This window comes from Misgurnus anguillicaudatus, chromosome 23 (genome assembly GCF_027580225.2).
Source record: "Misgurnus anguillicaudatus chromosome 23, ASM2758022v2, whole genome shotgun sequence".
Lineage (NCBI taxonomy): Eukaryota > Metazoa > Chordata > Actinopteri > Cypriniformes > Cobitidae > Misgurnus > Misgurnus anguillicaudatus.
The window spans coordinates 11,079,752-11,098,764 of NC_073359.2; the positions used below are offsets into that span (position 1 = coordinate 11,079,752).

General features: G+C 36.9%; 1 protein-coding gene across 1 annotated transcript in view; it reads right to left on the reverse strand.

Annotated features, from left to right (window-relative positions):
- The window catches only part of rnf123 (ring finger protein 123), a 239,019-nt gene that overhangs the window by 123,755 nt on the left and 96,251 nt on the right, over positions 1-19,013 (reverse strand). Inside the window, exons 34-35 of the mRNA XM_073861959.1 lie at positions 17,299-17,374; positions 14,115-14,199 (exon numbers count right to left, since the gene is read on the reverse strand). Coding sequence (XP_073718060.1) covers positions 14,115-14,199; positions 17,299-17,374 — 161 coding nt within the window. The remainder of the gene's footprint in view (positions 1-14,114; positions 14,200-17,298; positions 17,375-19,013) is intronic.

A 19,013-nucleotide genomic window follows, 5' to 3' on the forward strand; every position in this document is an offset into this window, starting at 1 on the left:
ATAACTTTTTTGGTCATATCGCCCAGCCCTAATTGAAAATTTGTTTTTTTGGTATTTTCGGCAAATAATTCCGATTGCCGAACATCCCTATAACAAACTGATCTTTAGGGTAAGTAACAATTTACTCTACTTGGCCGTACTAAACAATGGAAAGTCTATCACGATCTAGTTACTACATTGGATTTATCAATCTTAAGTGGTCTGCTAAAAAGTAACACAAAAATGTTTTCCTCACTTCTGTTAGTCCTATATGCTTTCAATATGGCCATTCTGAACTGAGATAATGAAGTATCCATATAACTATTAATTTGTTGTGGGCCGTGACTCAAAGAGGGCCATATAGTAAAATAAAAACTGCCGGTTTTACAATATTAATAAACAGAGGTAAACTTTCAAAAAATGTAGAAAATAAAAAAAGCAAAGCTACCAATTTTTGGACCACGATATGAAATGACCCAATGACATTGCACCATGGTCATTGAAAATACACAGCACTAATGTCCTTGTGTTAGCATGGCATTGAATTCGTTCATTTAATTCTTTAGCTTTTTTACATAATGAATATTCCTCATCCGTGTTAAGCAATGTTTTTTGTGGCCCTGGCATCTCTGACACTTCGGCTAATGGAGGGTAATGTCAGCGCTAACACTGCTCTTCTTTTGTCAGTGAGATAAAGGAGAAATGGGCTAACTAACACTTTTGGCTTCGCTTCATCAATCCCTGCATATGAATGAGTCGCTAACTAGTGTGCACTCCACACAAGGCTGTCATAACAGATACAATCACAAAGATGAAATGCTCTTGTTATAATATTAGTCACTATATTTACATCACTGCATAAGGTTTTCATTGAATCATATCATCTTACTTAGTATCATCAACAAGGCACACTTGTGTGAACATAGTGTGGAGGTTCACTTTGGCAAGATCTTGGGTTTAAATCCTGGGCAATGCATAAACTGCATAAACATAAAATGTACACCATGCCACCATGTAAGTACCATTATATATGAATATGGTAATTCTTACTATCATACACTACCAATCATTAACATTACAATGGTTTTATCATCTTATATCATCATGGTACCAACAGCCACAGACTTTCCAGATAAAGAAGTGTGGTCGTACGAACCTTTACTGACTTCAACAGTTGGAAAATCGCCATAAAGCTATCTGGGGGTGGAAAGAAGCTGATGTAAAACTAATTTACTAGTGTGAAAAGACAATCACAACACATTTAACAGGACCACTGGGGAAAATTTATCTCAAAGACCAAGGCTGAGACCATGGTAACACCCTTTAGCCTTTAAATAAGGTGCACTAGGACGTTTTATGACCTTATAAGCACAGTTTTAAAGGACCTCTGGAGGATAGGACATAATGTGAAGCTCATTAAATGCAATTCATTGCGTTTAGCAAAAATGGCACTTCTTATCATGACATCATCAGAAAAGATGCACCAATATTACATTTTTACACAAATACCGATAATCGATTATTCCGACTGATATCTGCCGATACCAATAGTTTGGTGGTTATATTAACTTGCATTAAAGGTGCAATTTGTAAGATATTTGCAGTAAAATCTCCAAAAACCACTAGGCTAGTGTTATATATTTTGTCCAGCTGATTACTATCAATATCTGTAATGTTTTCTACTACTTGTAAATCGTGAGAAAATTTCCATTCAAAACATTGACACGGGGCAGTGCAGTCTCCTGTCAATGACGTTAATATCCATGTGACCCTTTGTCACCGCCTTTACTGACGTAACCCTCATGAGAACACTGGTCGAGCTCGAAAAAATAAAATGGCGGCCAAGGAAGCGGCTGGAGCACAAATTTAGTGAAAATAAACGTATATTTTCACTTTTTAAGCATTTTAATTTCATTTCTAGCGAGAAATTAGTATTGTAGTTTTAAATATGTGATTAGTTATCACAAAGGCGCTTTGAGGTGCGTCGGAAAGCCTTTTTCTGAGCGGCCTTCAGGCCTCCGAGTCCGAAGTCATGTCCTCATGAGGCAGCAAGGCCACAAGTCCTCACAGTCCTCACTGCCTTGAGTTTTTGGACGCAGCCAGTGTTGTGGACAAATGCGGAACTATGCGCTTGCTTATGGACTTATGGATATCTCTGTACCGTCTGCCGCTGGTTGTGTCAGCTCCTCTAAGTGTACGGGCCAACCAAACGACCCAAGAAGAGTTTGGAACAAAACGAGGGAGGATCAATTTGGTGTTGCATTATCTGGATGGAGAGAGCTTCACGACAACATTTAACTAGACAGAGATTCTGATCCTGCTTGTGTTTTACGCGATGGGTGAGTTGTTTTGATTTGTAACCCTTCAAAAAACGTATGCTATTATATTGATGACAACATTACTGTAATCAGTGCGTCTTCCCGCGGACGATATGCACATCAAAGGTATTGTGAGATTCTGATCCTGCTTGTGTTTTACGCGATGGGTGAGTTGTTTTGATTCGTAACCCTTCAAAAAACGTATGCCATTATATTGATCACAACATTAGTGTGTAGATTGTAACCATCGCGTCTTCCAGCGGACGATATGCACATCAAAAGGTATTGTACAGCAATATAAATGGTCATTTTAAGACACTTCACAATAAGATTTGTACTGTCAATACATTACGTGAAAAATCATTGTAGATTGTAAGTTGAAAACTTAATTCTGTGCTGTGTTTACCATCGAATTTGGACTAATACTGTAATATCAATATGACTAACAATTTCGTTTTGAACATCACATATAAACTTACATAATGAAATAAACGATGTCATCAAACGCAACATTTATAAGACTTGATTACCTTATCCATCAACGTGATTTCTCGTTCTCGTCTGATTGATGGCTAAAGTTAAAGACTACAAATCCCATAATTCCACGCTGCTTCAGAGCATCAGTAAACAACATCATTGTTTTTGTTTGATCTGGCGCCATCTTTCGGCACATAAATACAAATTGTATCTTTAAGTAAATTCTGAAGATTACATTTCTTGAAAGTTATACAGTAATGATCATTAATATTGAACATTAAACTAGTGATTCTTTACATTTTCTATACACAGAGCTCAAATTCAATAATAAATCAAACATGATTATCGCCAGTTTTTAAACTATCGGTCTATAGCGTTAAAAATTGTACTTATCGGTCCGATGCCGATTACTGGCCAATATATCGGTGCATCTCTAATCATCAGTTATACTTTTTTTAAATGACTTTAGCTTATTCACCATATCCCCCAGAGTTAGATAAGTCCATACATACCTTTTTATCTCTGTGCATGCCGTTACTCAGTCTGATGCACCTACCGCTAGCTTAGCTTAGCACAAAGACTGGAAGTAAATGGCTCCAGCTAGCATACTGCTCCCAATAAGTGACAAATAACAGTATACATACTGGGAACTATATTCTCAGAAGGCGAAACATTGCTACTTGGGCTACTCGCCTTATAGTTCCCAGTTTGTCTACGTTTAAAAGATGGCTGTGTCTCATATGACCTTGTTATTTGTACACCCTGTGACTATACAAATCACAAAATATAAATAGGAAAATGTTGGCGTTATTTTGTATTGGGAGCAGTATGCTAGCTGGAGCCATTAACTTCAAGTCTTTGTGCTAAGCTAGGCTAGCGGTGAGTGCGTCAGACAGAGTTACGGGACCCACGGAGATGAAAAGGGTATGTGTGCACTTATCTAACTCTAGGGGAAACTGTGAATATGCTTAAGTCACAGAAAGTCGGCGTGTACCTTTAACTCCAACAGGTGGATAAGAACTGGAAATCCTTTACTATATATTGCTTATATTTAGGTAAGAGAGCTGACCAAGCTCCTGCACAGTTTTTGCCACAGAAAGATGAATGATATTCTCAAATCATGCGCTTTGGTGAGAAGAGGCGTGCTATTACTTTTCTAAAAGATCAGACTTATTTTCACCTGGTGAACCATAAAATGTATGAAGACTTACACTGGGTGGGAGGTGAGCAACCACCTAGAAATCTAGAAATCCACCAAGCAACACACAGCGGCTGGTAAAACATTTGCAACCACACAAGAATGTACTGTAAAATCATTGATGTCTGAATAGCAACACCCTAACAACCACTCAAAAACCAATGGCGGAGAGTTTGGCATGTGCATTCTGCTCAGCAAAGTTGATATTGCTGGGTTTGTGTTGACACTGTGGTCAACCAAAAACTTTACCGTACCCAGACTAACTGCATAATGCATACAACATAAACTGTTGGGAAAAAGCCGTCACTGAAGCAGTGCCATTTAAAAAGGTCCTAATATGTACAATTTAGGTACATTTGTTACCAATATGTACCTCTGAGGTACTATTATGAACTCTTCAGTGTTCACTCGTCTTAGTGACAATGTTTTATTTTTTTCTGACAGTGTACAACGCTGTCTAATAACCAAATGGACAGATTATCGGACGTGGAGAAACCACAATGCTCGGACATCTTTGTTTCCTGATCAATGTGGTTTCTGCACTCTACACTGAAAGTGGATTGAAAGCTCAACCAATCAGACCCAAAGAACTTGGCAGAGATCCCACAAAGCTTTTTAGTTCCTGTGGAAAATTACGGGCAGTCTATGAGGAGATGACAAGAGATGTGAAAATATGATATACTGTAAAGACCCCAGTGCCGAGATAACATAGTGATGGTTCCTGAAACGGCAGCAAACTTGATATTATTGTATTGACAAGATTCAACATGCAACCATGTCAAATTTAAATGTTTGGCAGATAAATCAAAATCAAATAAAGGAGCAACCAAAAAGCTTTTTTAAACCTATTTGAAAGGGTTTATCCTAAACTGTCAGAAAAAAGGTGCAAAAAGTTGTCACTGGGATGGTACCTTTAAAAAAGGTTCTAATCTGTACCATTTTGGCACAGATACACTCACCTAAAGGCTTATTAGGAACACCATACTAATACCGTGTTTGACCGCCTTTCGCCTTCAGAACTGCCTTAGTTCTGGCATTGATTCAACAAGGTGCTGAAAGCATTCTTTAGAAATGTTGGCCCATATTGATAGGATAGCTTCTTGCAGTTGATGGAGATTTGTGGGATGAACATCCAAGGCACGAAGCTCCCGTTCCACCACATCTCAAAGATGCTCTATTGGGTTGAGATCTGGTGACTGTGGGGGCCATTTTAGTACAGTGAACTCATTGTCATGTTCAAGAAACCAATTTGAAATGATTCGAGCTTTGTGACATGGTGCTTTATCGTGCTGGAAGTAGCCATCAGAGGATGGGTACATGGTGGTCATAAAGGGATGGACATGGTCAGAAACAATGCTCAGGTAGGCTGTGGCATTTAAACGATGCCCAATTGGCACTAAAGGGCCTAAAGTGTGCCAAGAAAACATCCCCCACACCATTACACCACCACCACCAGCCTGCACCAGGATGCATGTTCTCATTCTGTTTACACCAAATTCTGTCACTACCATCTGAATGTCTCAACAGAAATCGAGATTCATCAGACCAGGCAACATTTTTCCAGTCTTCAACTGTCCAACTTTGGTGAGCTTGTGCAAATTGTACCCTCTTTTTCCTATTTGTAGTGGAGATGAGTGGTACCGGGTGGGGTCTTCTGCTGTTGTAGCCCATTCGCCTCAAGGTTGTGCGTGTTGTGGCTTCACAAATGCTTTGCTGCATACCTCGGTTGTAACGAGTGGTTATTTCAGTCAAAGTTGCTTTTCTATCAGCTTGAATCAGTCGGCCTATTCTCCTCTGACCTCTAGCATCAACAACGCATTTTCACACACAGGACTGACGCATACTGGATGTTTTTCCCTTTTCACACCATTCTTTGTAAACCCTAGAAATGGTTGTTCATAAAAATCCCAGTAACTGAGCAGATTGAGAAATACTCAGACCGGCCTGTCTGGCACCAACAACCATGCCACGCTCAAAATTGCTTAAATCACCTTTCTTTCCCATTCTGACATTCAGTTTGGAGTTCAGGAGATGACCAGGACCACACCCCTAAATGCATCGAAGCAACTGCCATGTGATTGGTTGATTAGATAATTGCCTTAATGAGAAATTGAACAGGTGTTCCTAATAATCCTTTAGGTGAGTGTATGTACCTTTGAGGTACCAGTATGAACCTCCAAGGGGGCACTAGGAAATGTAATACAATGAAGCAATGAAAATTAGCTTTTTTCAAGTGTAAAATGTTTTTTTTTGTATTGCACGGTTTTGATTTGATTTCTCTATCCCCATCCAGCCACACATATAACCATGCAGATGGTTTCAACCATGGTTGTTTTGTAGTAACCCTTTTTTTTAACTCTAGTAAAACCATGGTTAATTTTGTAAGGGTGTCTCTGACCTATCCTCAAAATTCCTCAAGTGAAAACCAATAAGGCAACAAAATATTCAAGTTTTGCTTTAGTTTCACACTTTAACCGTAGCTTAATGGACCACACAAGGCACGCATTAAGTTGTAAACCTTCCAGGCTACCATACTGTACATCATTGTAAATAAACCTGCTCCAACAATTTCAAGTCATTTATTTTCCGGAAAGGTTCCTTTTAATTTCAAGCTTGATTTTCTAAGCTCAAAATCAAATTAGTGAACCAAAACATTCAAGCTGGAGACTTGTACATCAAAACACGCAGGGCATGCATACAAATGAAGAAAATTAGCACGGCCTACATTTTACATTGCTTGGAATATTCTGATAGTATAGGGAACAAAAACGACATGACAACCACCCCGCACCTGCAGATATCAACAGGAATCCAGGAAACGGGAAGGTGCCAGGTGTCACACCAATTATTTCCTCATTAACGGATTTTGTGCGGGAAATTATACGCCAAATTTAGCAGCGGTTCAGTTAGTTTCGTCTGATGACAGCAAAGGTGTTTCTTGCCGATTCTGAGCCTTTTATATTTTCTCAAATGATAAAATATCACCATTTTGAGGGTTTTCTTGCGTAAATCGAATTGATGCAGAACATCCTCACAAAACAATCATTGCAATTTTGCAGATAACCATGAACGAACCAGATTATGTGAGCATTCAAATACAACCAATAGCCATTTGAGAAAAATTCTAATGCTTGAGGAAATAAAGGAGGTGTTGAGATGACCGTAGCAGTTCAATCAAAATTGTAAAGGTCATCTTCTGAGGAGAGAAACTTTTTGGGTTCACATGTAAACAGAGCTGACCTGTCCACCTCAATGTGTGTTTACAGGGTTACAGTGACCTTATGAAACAGAACCGCGAGCAGAAGAAATCCGATGACATTCAAATGAAAAGATCATGTCTGATGCGAGTACACTGGAGATGGATGCTAGGTCACCCTGAAAAGATAAGAGAACAACACGGCTCACGGAGAGGACCGTACTGGGTAACTGGTATCCTATTGTTGGCTTTCTGTCGACAGATATAAATTGGAAAGTGGACCACAGTTTCTTAGCTGCTTTATCAAGATTAATTTGAAAGAAATAACACACAAGCGGTCGTATTTCACCGCTGCTATTCATCACAGCGCATGTACTGTATATATGGCCATAGCGGCACAAACAAAAGTGTAATATTATATACACCATTGTTCTGGTTATATGACAAATGTACCAGTTATACAATATATACACTACTAGTCAAAAGGTTTGACACTCTTTACTCTTTACTTTGATCAAAAGCTAAAATGCTTAAAAATAGCTTTGTTGGGAAAAACTGACCTATTACTTTTATCACAATTGACTTCCATAGTAGGGCTGTGTATTGGCAAGCATCACAAAATACGATATGTATCATGATACTGGTGTTGCGTTGCACGTTGCGGTACATTACGATGTTGTGGCCCAATATATTGGGTCATTTCCTGTTTTAGGAATATAATAGGATATAATTTTAGGAAAGCTGTCATTGAGAACACACCACCAGATGCAAACTTAGCAAAAATGTTGTTGTGTGCTCTTATGTATGTAAGTACTTCCTCTCACTGTTTAATTTCAAAGAAAGGAAGAATGAATCTTGTATGATTTTTATTTTAAAAATGAAGAGTTTGGTTCCAAAACACAATAAACACCATTTTAAAAATCAGTATTAAAAAGTAAATTCTTCATTTTACGCAAAATCCGATATCCGCCATGCTATTCTGTCATCTTTTCTCCCTTTTTTTTCAAACTGTGACAAACAGCAGTCCTCCTTTTCTGCAAAATGCAATAAATCTGCTTAACCAATCACAGCGCACCATTCCACGCATTGTTAACAACAAGGGTGGTACTTTGAATAGTGATGGGATAATTTAAGCGAGAGGCACTCATGTGAAGGAAAAATGCGTCAAGGTTCTGTCATGCGAACACATTGACTTCAGGGGATCTTATAAAAATTTCCATTATTAAGTCAACGAAAATCAAGCAGGACCAAAACATTTTACAGCTGATCACTGTCAAGAAAGTTCAGCGACGACGTCCCACGGATGACAGCAGCAATGACAGTGGTCTTAATATGACAAAGTAAGTGTTTTCATCAATGCCATTGATGTTTATCAGTTTAGTCAACTAAATGAATATAACATGGCAAAGATGAATACACATTTATATATTGATTCAAAAGATTTATAGCATTTAAAAAAACTGTCATGTATTATTGGAATTTAACAAGAAAAAATCTTTAAAAAACAATGGATTATTGAAAAATTATGGATTTAATTTTTTTATGTTATTATAACCTAAAGAGGCTTTGTGAAAGTTTGTAACAGAAAATTGTGGTTTTCATCTTTTCACTTTCTTGGTATTAATCAGTGTCTTCCCAGCAAACACAGAACGTTCTCCTAACGTTAGTTTTTGGTTATATGTTGGTTATTTTTTTGGGAACCAAAAAAGAACGTTCTGATAAAATAATGTTCCCATAACGTTGTAGGGTGGTTATTTTTAAATAACCTAAAAATAACTTATACAGAACTTTATTTTTTGGGTATTTTTTTGGAACCATAAAATAACGTTCCCATAACGTTGCAGGGTGGTTATTTTTAAAATAACCTAAAAATAACTTATACAGAACGTTATTTTTTGGTTATTTTTTGGAACCATAAAATAACATTCTCATAACGTTGCAGGGTGGTTATTTTTAAATAACCTAAAAATAACTTATACAGAACGTTATTTTTTGGTTATTTTTTTGGAACCATAAAATAACGTTCTCATAAAGTTGCAGGGTGGTTATTTTTAAATAACCTAAAAATAACTTATACAGAACGTTATTTTTTGGTTATTTTTTGGTTATTTTTGTACTAATAGACGTGCCGTACTTTTGTAAGCCTTCACTTCTTCACTGAGGCTGGAGTCTTGAGCTCTGCGCGCTCTTTCAGTGCGTGCACGGAGCCGCGGCAACGCGCCCTGTCCTGTAGATCATTTTTCACTCCATGCCAACTGTGCATTTTCCAAGGTTTGTTTTTGGTTAGCTAGGAAAGTTTTCTTTACAGAAATAGAACGTTATTTTTTAGGTTATTTTAACGTTTTCCTAACGTTAGTTTTTGGTTCCCATAATGTTATTTTCCAAGGTTTGTTTTTGGTTAGCCAGGAAAGTTTTCTTTACAGAAATAGAACGTTATTTTTAGGTTATTTTAACATTTTCCTAACGTTATTGTAAAGTTTTCCTAACGTTATTCTAACGTTAGAAAAACGTTAAAATAACCTAAAAATAACGTTCTATTTCTGTAAAGAAAACTTTCCTGGCTAACCAGAAACAAACATTGGAAAATAACGTTAGGGGAACGTTTTGAGAACAAAAAACTAACGTTAGGGGAACGTTTTGGGAACCAAAAATTGTTAGCTGGGTTGTTGAGTAAAACATAGCACCGTTTTGAAATATGTCTGCAGCTCTTAGCAACTTTTTTGGTGGGCTTGAAAATATTTTGACCCTGCGGGGTTAATTGTAAAGCTGTGTTACAACTAACCCCTCAGCACTAAACCGCTAACGTTAGCGTAATTCTTGCCATTGTTTTAAATAGACTACACACGAATGATTGCTGGCTGCCAATAAAATAAATATGCCTGTCTTAATGAAATGAATGGCTAAAATCAGACTTTGATGCTCATTATCTCAGAATTTGATTTTGAAACTGTAGTATGGTTATTACAGACTGGGTCACATATAAAAAAATGTTTTGTCATAATTGTGCTGCTTTTTCTCACATATTTGTATCCATTTATAATTGAACTTTTGTTAGAAAAGGGCTGGATGAATGAATACAGTGTGGATGTCTATTATAGACAGATATATAAACAATATCCACTTTAAGTATATAGACAAAATAAGATTGAAATATTTGTCTGCAAACAAAATTTTTAGCAAGTGCTTCAACTAACCCCCTGCCTGTTACAATTAACCCAACCTATGGGGTAAGTTGTAACGTTTGCACTTCTGTCATGTTTGGTGTAATTGTCCAAGAATGATAAGTACTAGAAACAAAATTTAAATGTTCATTTGTAGCAGAGATGTGTGTGATGCTTGTGTAAAAATATAATGAATCAAACTTAAATATTTTTTGAATGAATGTGCCAAAACCAAAACGCGTAGGGTTGTGCCCCGCTCTCTCCTACATGCAATATAACACAATATATGAAGAGCTTCGTTGCAAAACGAGATAACCACCGTTTTTTCAATTGTTCAGAAATCTTGTTTTTTGGTTGTGCATTCCAATTAATTTCAATGCAACTGCAGTTGGTTTGTTTTGATTTAAACCTTCATAACTTAAAAAATACAGCTAAGTAGCACCATAAAACAAAATAATAACATGATAACATAATATTAAACATGTTTTGACAAAAATGTTAAAAAATGGATTTATCTCGTTTTGCAACGAAACTCTTCATATACAGTACAAACTAAATGCTAGCAAGAAAGAGTACATTGTACTACATTGCAACTTGCGCATTGTGTGTTTAATGTAGTGATAAATTTCATATACAAATCCTAAAAAGTTACATCTTTTAAGCCGCATTTTCAAAAACGAAAAAAAAAAAACCCGTTAATCTAAAAATAAACACAACTTTTTGAGATACCGGCCCGATTTTTCTGTGAATTATTACGAGAATAGGCATATACTATTATTGACTGTCATTTCCCGATCATCTAAAAGTCTTTTATAGTATGAGATTTCTTTTTATCTATTTACTCTAATGTCCTGTTACTGTATGGGCCAAGCATTGAATAACGTAGATAAAGAAAGCGTTTCTATATCAGCTTCAATTCTTCAGCCTGAAGTGTTAAACATCTGCTACTGTAGATGGTACACAACGTATGTAGCAGAGTGGAGGACATCTAATTGGGAAGTGTTGGATGGCAGAGAGCCAGCTATCAGTTTCCAAGAAAAAGATTTCCAAATAATTCATTATCATTCCAAAGAAAAAACATTTCCAACGTGTCTGTGCATCTTGGAATTTAAAGCAATTCAAAAGAAACCCACTTTAAAAAAAACAGAGTTTCAAAAGTTAAAGAAAATGAGAATATGAGATCTGACCATAGAAAGTTAATACAAAAAAATGTAGGTACAAACATAAAAAAAATAAAACCATGACATTTCTCAACATAAATATAACCGCCTTGAGTACTGTACTGTAGTATTAGTCAATTATTCAATTATTTCTATTACTTCCAATAGGGATGCACCGATATTGAAATTTTGGCCGATACCGATAACCGATAATTCTTTATATTTTGGGGGCCAATAACCGATATATATAGGCCGATAAATATTCATATTATTTTCACAATGAAAAACTCCCAGACTGCGAACATCTTGTCTTTGCGTTAGACTAGCATACTCTTCTTAAGCCCGCAACACGTGTCATCTTCGTGCTATGTCACAGAAAGCACCAATCAAAACTCCACATGGCCAGCAATGAGCAAGTGAAGTGGTTCAACAAACCAAAATAATCCATCATTTATCGGCTTTCATTTATCTGCCTAATTTTGCTATCAGATCGATAACCAATAATATTAAAAATAAGCAGTTATCGGCTGATAACGATATGTCGGCCGATATATCGTGCATCCCTATCTTCCAATTATTTCCAAATTTTGTATCAGTGCATCCCTAATTCACCTAATTCATCAAAAATGATTCACCTATCCATGGTGCACCCTGCCTGTTGCTAAAGATGCTTGGATGAGGATATACGGTTTGGGGGAAAAGATGGATCGATTTTGTGTCTTGTCAAAACTGGTTACGACATAGTTTAAAGCTAGCTAGATAACAACTAATATCAACAGATAGTGATAAATCCGGCTTTAAATATCCCTCGGCCCAACTTTGTCCTTTATTCGTCTCTCAGAGGTCTAATTTCTTTCAAACCAAGCTCATTATTATCCATCACCTTCCCACAGGACATCTTCTGTCCTGAAATCCTGTTGCTCTGACCCTCTTCTTAGCCCACATGCAACAGGGACGTCGTAGGTGTCCGACTTCCCCAGGCAAGAGAGCGTACAATTAACCGTCGATTACTTTGGAGATCACACCAAAGTCACCCAGCTCCCATGCCAACACGGTCAACCTCTGCCATGTGCCCGTTTCAGTACAAATGGGCTCTTAAGAATAAAACGGCATTCAAACCAGACAAAGTCACAGACTCGATGTGACCCCAAATCCACACGGAACTACATAAATAGACTGTGGGACAACAAATGTGTGTCAACTATTATAGTTCAGATCATCCTATCGTCAGCTTGTGAGATGACCGATATGAAATAGTATCGGAGGGCGCAAATAGTTTCCTTATTTATTTATTTGCTCATTTTTACTCATTTATATACGACGAGCCATTGGACTGGTCGACAAAAACAGAACCTGCTTTACTTTAAAGGTGCAGTGAATTAAGAAATCAATTTTAACAAGCTTATGAGGTCATCGTACTTAAATGAACATACTGTAAGATTCAGAATTGAAAATGTACTCGTCACTGAAAAATCAACTGTTATTGGCACCAATGACTGGCAGGTCCTGGAATATGCCTATCTAGGTTAAACACAGCCTCCCAGGGCTCCAGACTAACTTTTTTCACTAGGGGCACAGTGGCCCCCAACTGAAAATTTTAGGGGTGCAACCAGAAAATTTAGGGGCACACACCGTAAATCAACATGCTAATATTCACATTTCTACTAATTTCCACTGTATTACTAATAAATACTTTAAGGATAGATGCAGAAACTATAATGTGCTGTTTTCAAATTCAGTGTCACATCACAAAAAAAGGTCAAATTTACTGGCACACTCTTAAATTTTGGTGGCATTTTGGTGGCAGTCTGGAGCCCTGCCTCCACAGATGAATATCAATGTCTACTTCGCTAGCCCCGCCCATTGGTTATGCGCATGAATAATAATAATAATAATAAAAAATATAATCCCAAATCAGAAAAAGTTTACACTGTAGAAATTGTGAATTAAAAAGGAATTGAATAATTTACAAATCGCATAAACTTATATTTTATTCACAATAGAATACAGATAACATATCAAATGTTGAAAGTGAGACATTTTGAAATGTCATGCCAAATATTGGCTCATTTTGGATTTTATGAGAGCTACACATTCCAAAAAGTTGAGACAGGTAGCAATAAGAGGCCAGAAAATTTAAATGTACATATAAGGAACAGCTGGAGGACCAATTTGCAACTTATTAGGTCAATTGGCAACATGATTGGGTATAAAAAGAGCCTCTCAGAGTGGCAGTGTCTGTCAGAGGTCAAGATGGGCAGAGAATCACCAATTCCCCCAATGCTGCAGCAAAAAATAGTTTTTGGAGTTTCTCAGAGAAAAATTGCAAAGAGTTTGAACTAAATATCATCCTCTACAGTGCATAATATCATCCAAAGATCCAGAGAATCTGGAACAATCTTTGTGCATAAGGGTCAAGGCTGGAAAACCATACTGGATGCCCGTGATCTTTTGGGCCCTGCATTACATACAGGATGCTACTGTAATGGAAATCACAACATGGGCTCAGGAATACTTCCAGAAAACATTGTCAGTGAACACAATCCACCACAGAGTTGGCAAAGAAGCAATTGCAACTCTACAAATCACATCCAGCTAAACATAAAGAGAAACCAATGAACTTACCCTTGTTTGTCCGAGTCTACAAGAATAGACACTAAAATCCCTGTAACAGCCACAAGGATGGGATAATGGTCAACACTTTCCAGACCTAGACAGGAAAAAACATAGTTTAGTTTTTCTAATTAGCAGTACATTAGTTTATTAAGGCAAAAGTCATAGTTAATAGGGTTGTCATTGCTCATTTTAGGACTTTTTGACGATTGTGACGATAAATTGTCTGTTTTATTGCTTTGACATTTAAAGGCGGAGTTCACGATGTTTGAAAGCCAATGTTGATATTTGAAATCACCTAAACAAACCCGCCCCTACCCTAATAGAATCTGGACCTTCTGTTGATAGACCTGCCCCACACATACGCAACCCGGCAAGGATGTCAGTTAGTAGACACGCTCCTTACTGCTGATTGGCTATAAGTGTGTTTTGGTAGTCGGCCCGTCTCCGTTTCCAAAGATTTTTTCAAACATCGTGGACTCCGCCTTTAATTCTCATAATTTTTTTGTTTGTTCATTAAATAATATTCAGACATTGTTGTAATTACTTAAATTAAATATTTTTCAAGGTTTACCTGGCAGTAAATATTAATACCCATAACACATATTTAAAAGTCATTATTTAATGAATATACCTTTCAAAAACTAAAAATTCTTCATAAGAAAAAAACACAATCAAGTGTCTGAAAAATAAATGAAAATAAAAATGCAATGAAAAAAACTGACTATAGACCATTTCAAAAGATGTAAACAACACTGGTCCAGAAGCACTTCCTGTTTCAGTTTGACGGTTTTTTATTTCACACATATCATTATCTTTAAGATTTTTGTTTAACTTTTTGATTCAGTTATGATCTGTTGGTTGTATTTTATCCCAACCTTGATCTAGTGTTAAAAAACTGAAACAGGAAACGCTTCTGGACCAGTGTTGTTTACATCTTTTGAAATGGTCTATATCAGAACATGTCTTAAATAGTAGCCAATCCTACTAAGGTCATATTAGTACTGGAACACATGTCTGTAGTGGCTGCAAAAAAATATATTTCTTAGCATCCTTCACTTCCCCAAATCTGGAATTGCTGCTTTGGAAATGTATGTTTTACCTGGCAGTTCATACTACTACTATCAAAGTTTTGTAGCATTTCTTTAAATGCTGGTTCTTCCACTGTATTGAATTGCTTTGCAATGTATCGCATTACACTGTCAGTTAAGAAGCGCCATCTGATACTGTCTCGTTAATACAGGCGCTGCAGCTCCCCCTTGTGTTTTTTAAAGAGATGCTCAATCATTGTGGTGATCTGAAATCATCGCGATGAGGTCAAACAATCGCAATGAGATGATTATTTAATCATTATGACAGCCCTAATAGTTAAAGGAACAGTATGTAGGATTGTGGCCAAAAGTGGTATTGCAATCACAAAACTTGTGGCTAAACCTGGTACTAAAATCACCCAACTGGTGGCCAATACACAAAATGACAACATAAACATCAGTTGAGGGCTGCAACTCCACTTTTTAAATTACAATATCCTGGCAAGACCACTGTTGTCAGTGATATAAGTATTTGAAATGAAAATGATTTCTTAATGTCTAGTGACATAGAGCCATTTTATGATTAATTGATATACATTTCTTACATACTGTTCCTTTAATGGTCAATAGGTGTCCTCCATACTGAAGTGTTACCCCACTTTTGTTATGAAACACAACTAATACAAAATAAAACAATAACTTTTGAATTAAAAACACAGAGATTATCGACATTAATAAAACGGTTAGTTTGAGTTCTTTGATTCTGATTGGTCAATGTGTTTTATTTATGATAAAATAAAGTATAGTACAATGTACGCTGTGTTTCAAAAATCTAGTACACTATGCGCGCACTCTTTTGATGACAAAAATTGAGTCACAATTGAGTATGGGACCCTCACGTGTGCGTAAAAAGTGGACCACACTTCGGCCTTTATTTCACAATACACCACAGCCTCTCATACTTTAATGCATACTTTATTTACAACATTGCAAACAGCAAACATCCTTTGATTCATGTAACAAAAAACTTCATTTCAGACTTTTTAACTTATCTGTTTTTAAGTGCAGGTCAATACAGCCAAAGCAGCAATTTAGCTCCCCCTTGTGTTTTTTAAAGAGATGCTCAATCATTGTGGTGATCTGAAATCATTGCGATGAGGTCAAACAATCACAATGAGACGATTATTTAATCATTGTGACAGCCCTTATAGTAAATGGTCAATAGGTGTCCTCCATACTGAAGTGTTACCCCACTTTTGTTATGGAACACAACTAAAATGCGCGCACTCTTTTGTTTTTAAGTGCAGGTCAATACAGCCAGAACAAAGTAAGAAAAAATCCAACTTTTGAAGGATGTCTTGTAAACATAATTTGTTTTTTATTACACTAATGGGACTGCAGGTAAATGTCAAAAGAAAAGAAAAAAGGTAAGACAAGAAAAAAGAAAGAGATATAAAAATGATGAAAGAAAACAAAGTGGTGATAAAATGCAAGTCCATTAAAGCCCAAACAGCATTTTATGATCCCAAATGCAAGACCACAGTGACCCGAGTCATAATGCTCCCATAATGAGTCTAATAACAACCTGGAGTCCTACTTGATCTCCCCTTCTCTTTTGTAAGCCCCTCTGGGAATGAAGTTCAGCCTAACAGCGTGACCCAACCTCATGCATTATAAATTTTATAGTGTACGGTGTCACGGTTTAAGATTTGGCACTCCTGCATCGAGGACAGTCTCAATATCCTTCAGCAGAATTGGATTATGGTTTCCCACTAACCCACCGTCTAATCTCTCGAGCTGTTCACCCAATATCATTCATTGACTGAGCATGCTGACTATTCAAACTTCAGAGGTGATATCAAGAGCAAAATGCATATTTAATTATGTTTTCTTTTTTGTTTTGTTCTGGGACTTGAAACAAGGTCCCAAAATGGATGATGAATAAAAATAAGACTGTTAGGTTGCAACAAACCACGTTTCTGCTCACAAGGGAAATGATCAAAGACAACCCAAAGTACTGGTTTGCCGCACACTAAGCACTTGAGAAATACGATTGGATTCAAGTGCAGACTGAGCTACGCACCTTTATGAAGAAGTTGCATTATTATAGAAATATATTAGGATTTTATTGTATTTAAAAAAATATAAAAAGAGGCAAGGGTTACCTGGGAGGCGCAAGTTGACCACTCGGTCAAACAGGTTTCTTTCTGCCGTAACCCGATTTAGCACCTGGTTCAGTAGCTGCAAGAAAAACAAAACATACTGTAAAATAGCTGCTAAACCAAAATGTACTATAAAAACTATTCTTTGGATAAATTAAGTTTCCGTGAGTTGGTTTTTGGTACTTGACAAGAAGTATGCAATAACGTCAAGCAGCTATTTTCCTCAAGTTGCCAAGAGCAATATGAGAAATGCAAGGCACACATTAATCCCTTTCAAATAAAGCTATACAAGTATTTGGGGAAATCACACAGTATTTCTCATATCGTAATACACATTGCAGAAAATAAAAATAATGCAGTGTCAGTTTTCCCCCAATATATTGTGCAGGCCTAATATTGAATAAAGTGTCCTACACTGATGAGCAATGTGTCCATCAACTACCATAAGAAAACAAATACTATTGCTGCGTCCTACTTCCATACTATATACAGCATGAAAAATAAGTAGTTGACACATCAGCATTTTTATCAGTAAGGGGATTTCTAAAAAGGCTATTGACACAAAATTTCCACCAGACGTAGCCATCAAGTCAAATATTGAATTCATACAAAGAAATCAGAACATTTAAGTATACAAGTTGAGTCATAATAATGTGTTAAGAGAAAAGCAGTAGGTGAGGCGAATAGTGTGTTCGAATTCATAGCATCATAGAATTCATAGCAAGTACCCAGATGACCTACTACTTCCCTCAAGATCCTGAAGTGTTAATTCTATGGAAATTTTACTATCCCGTGAGCCCCAGTGAGAGGAGTTATACACCAAAGAGAAAGGAAAGGCGTTGTTTTATTAAAAAATGTCAGAAAGCGTTAACACAGCTTTATACAAATGCAAATACATATATAAAACAGCTGTCCCTTGTGTTTAATTGCACTTGTTTACATCATTCCAGTTAACGACTAACTTGTTATAATGACTTATATCACATGATGTATCATCAACATGTTGGATGTAGTACGCCTGAATTTTTTCATACTATCCATAGTCATACCATATAGTACAGAGGACTTCAACCTTTTTCAGGCCAAGGACCCCTTAATGGATGGAAAGGAGGAGCAGGGACCCCCAGTACATGTATCAAATTACATACTAAATAACATACAGGGTTCCCACACCTTAGTTAACTTCAAATTCAAGGACCTTTCAAGGATGTGGGGACACATTTCAAGTGAGAGCAAGGTTACATTATGTTACCTTTTAAGATGCATTGTTACAGTTTCCTTTCGAGGGAACTCGTGCTGTGTCACTGCGATGACACTTTGGGGACGCTTCCAGGGGTAAGTGCGTCTGAATGTGTATATCAAATTCAACCAATGGTGAGGCTTAAAAGACAAAGACAGGGTGACGCGGGAGTCAGGAAGTTACAGGGATGCAGGAAGTATGGCAAGGGAGACGCAGCGTCTCATTCCCTTCTCAGGAAAGAACAGTTACATACGCAACCCGAGACGTTTTTGTGTGTCAAACATAACTATGCAAAAAAGCATTTTGGTATGAATCAACATTCGCATACAGACGATATAAGCATTTAAAGCGAACAGTTTAGCATGTGTGCTTAAAGTCTAGAATTTGTATGATATCATCCTACACTACAAAGAGAATAATATGGATTTTTTTCCAGAAAACTTCTTGCATAAAACCGATTCAAGCACTTTCAATGACC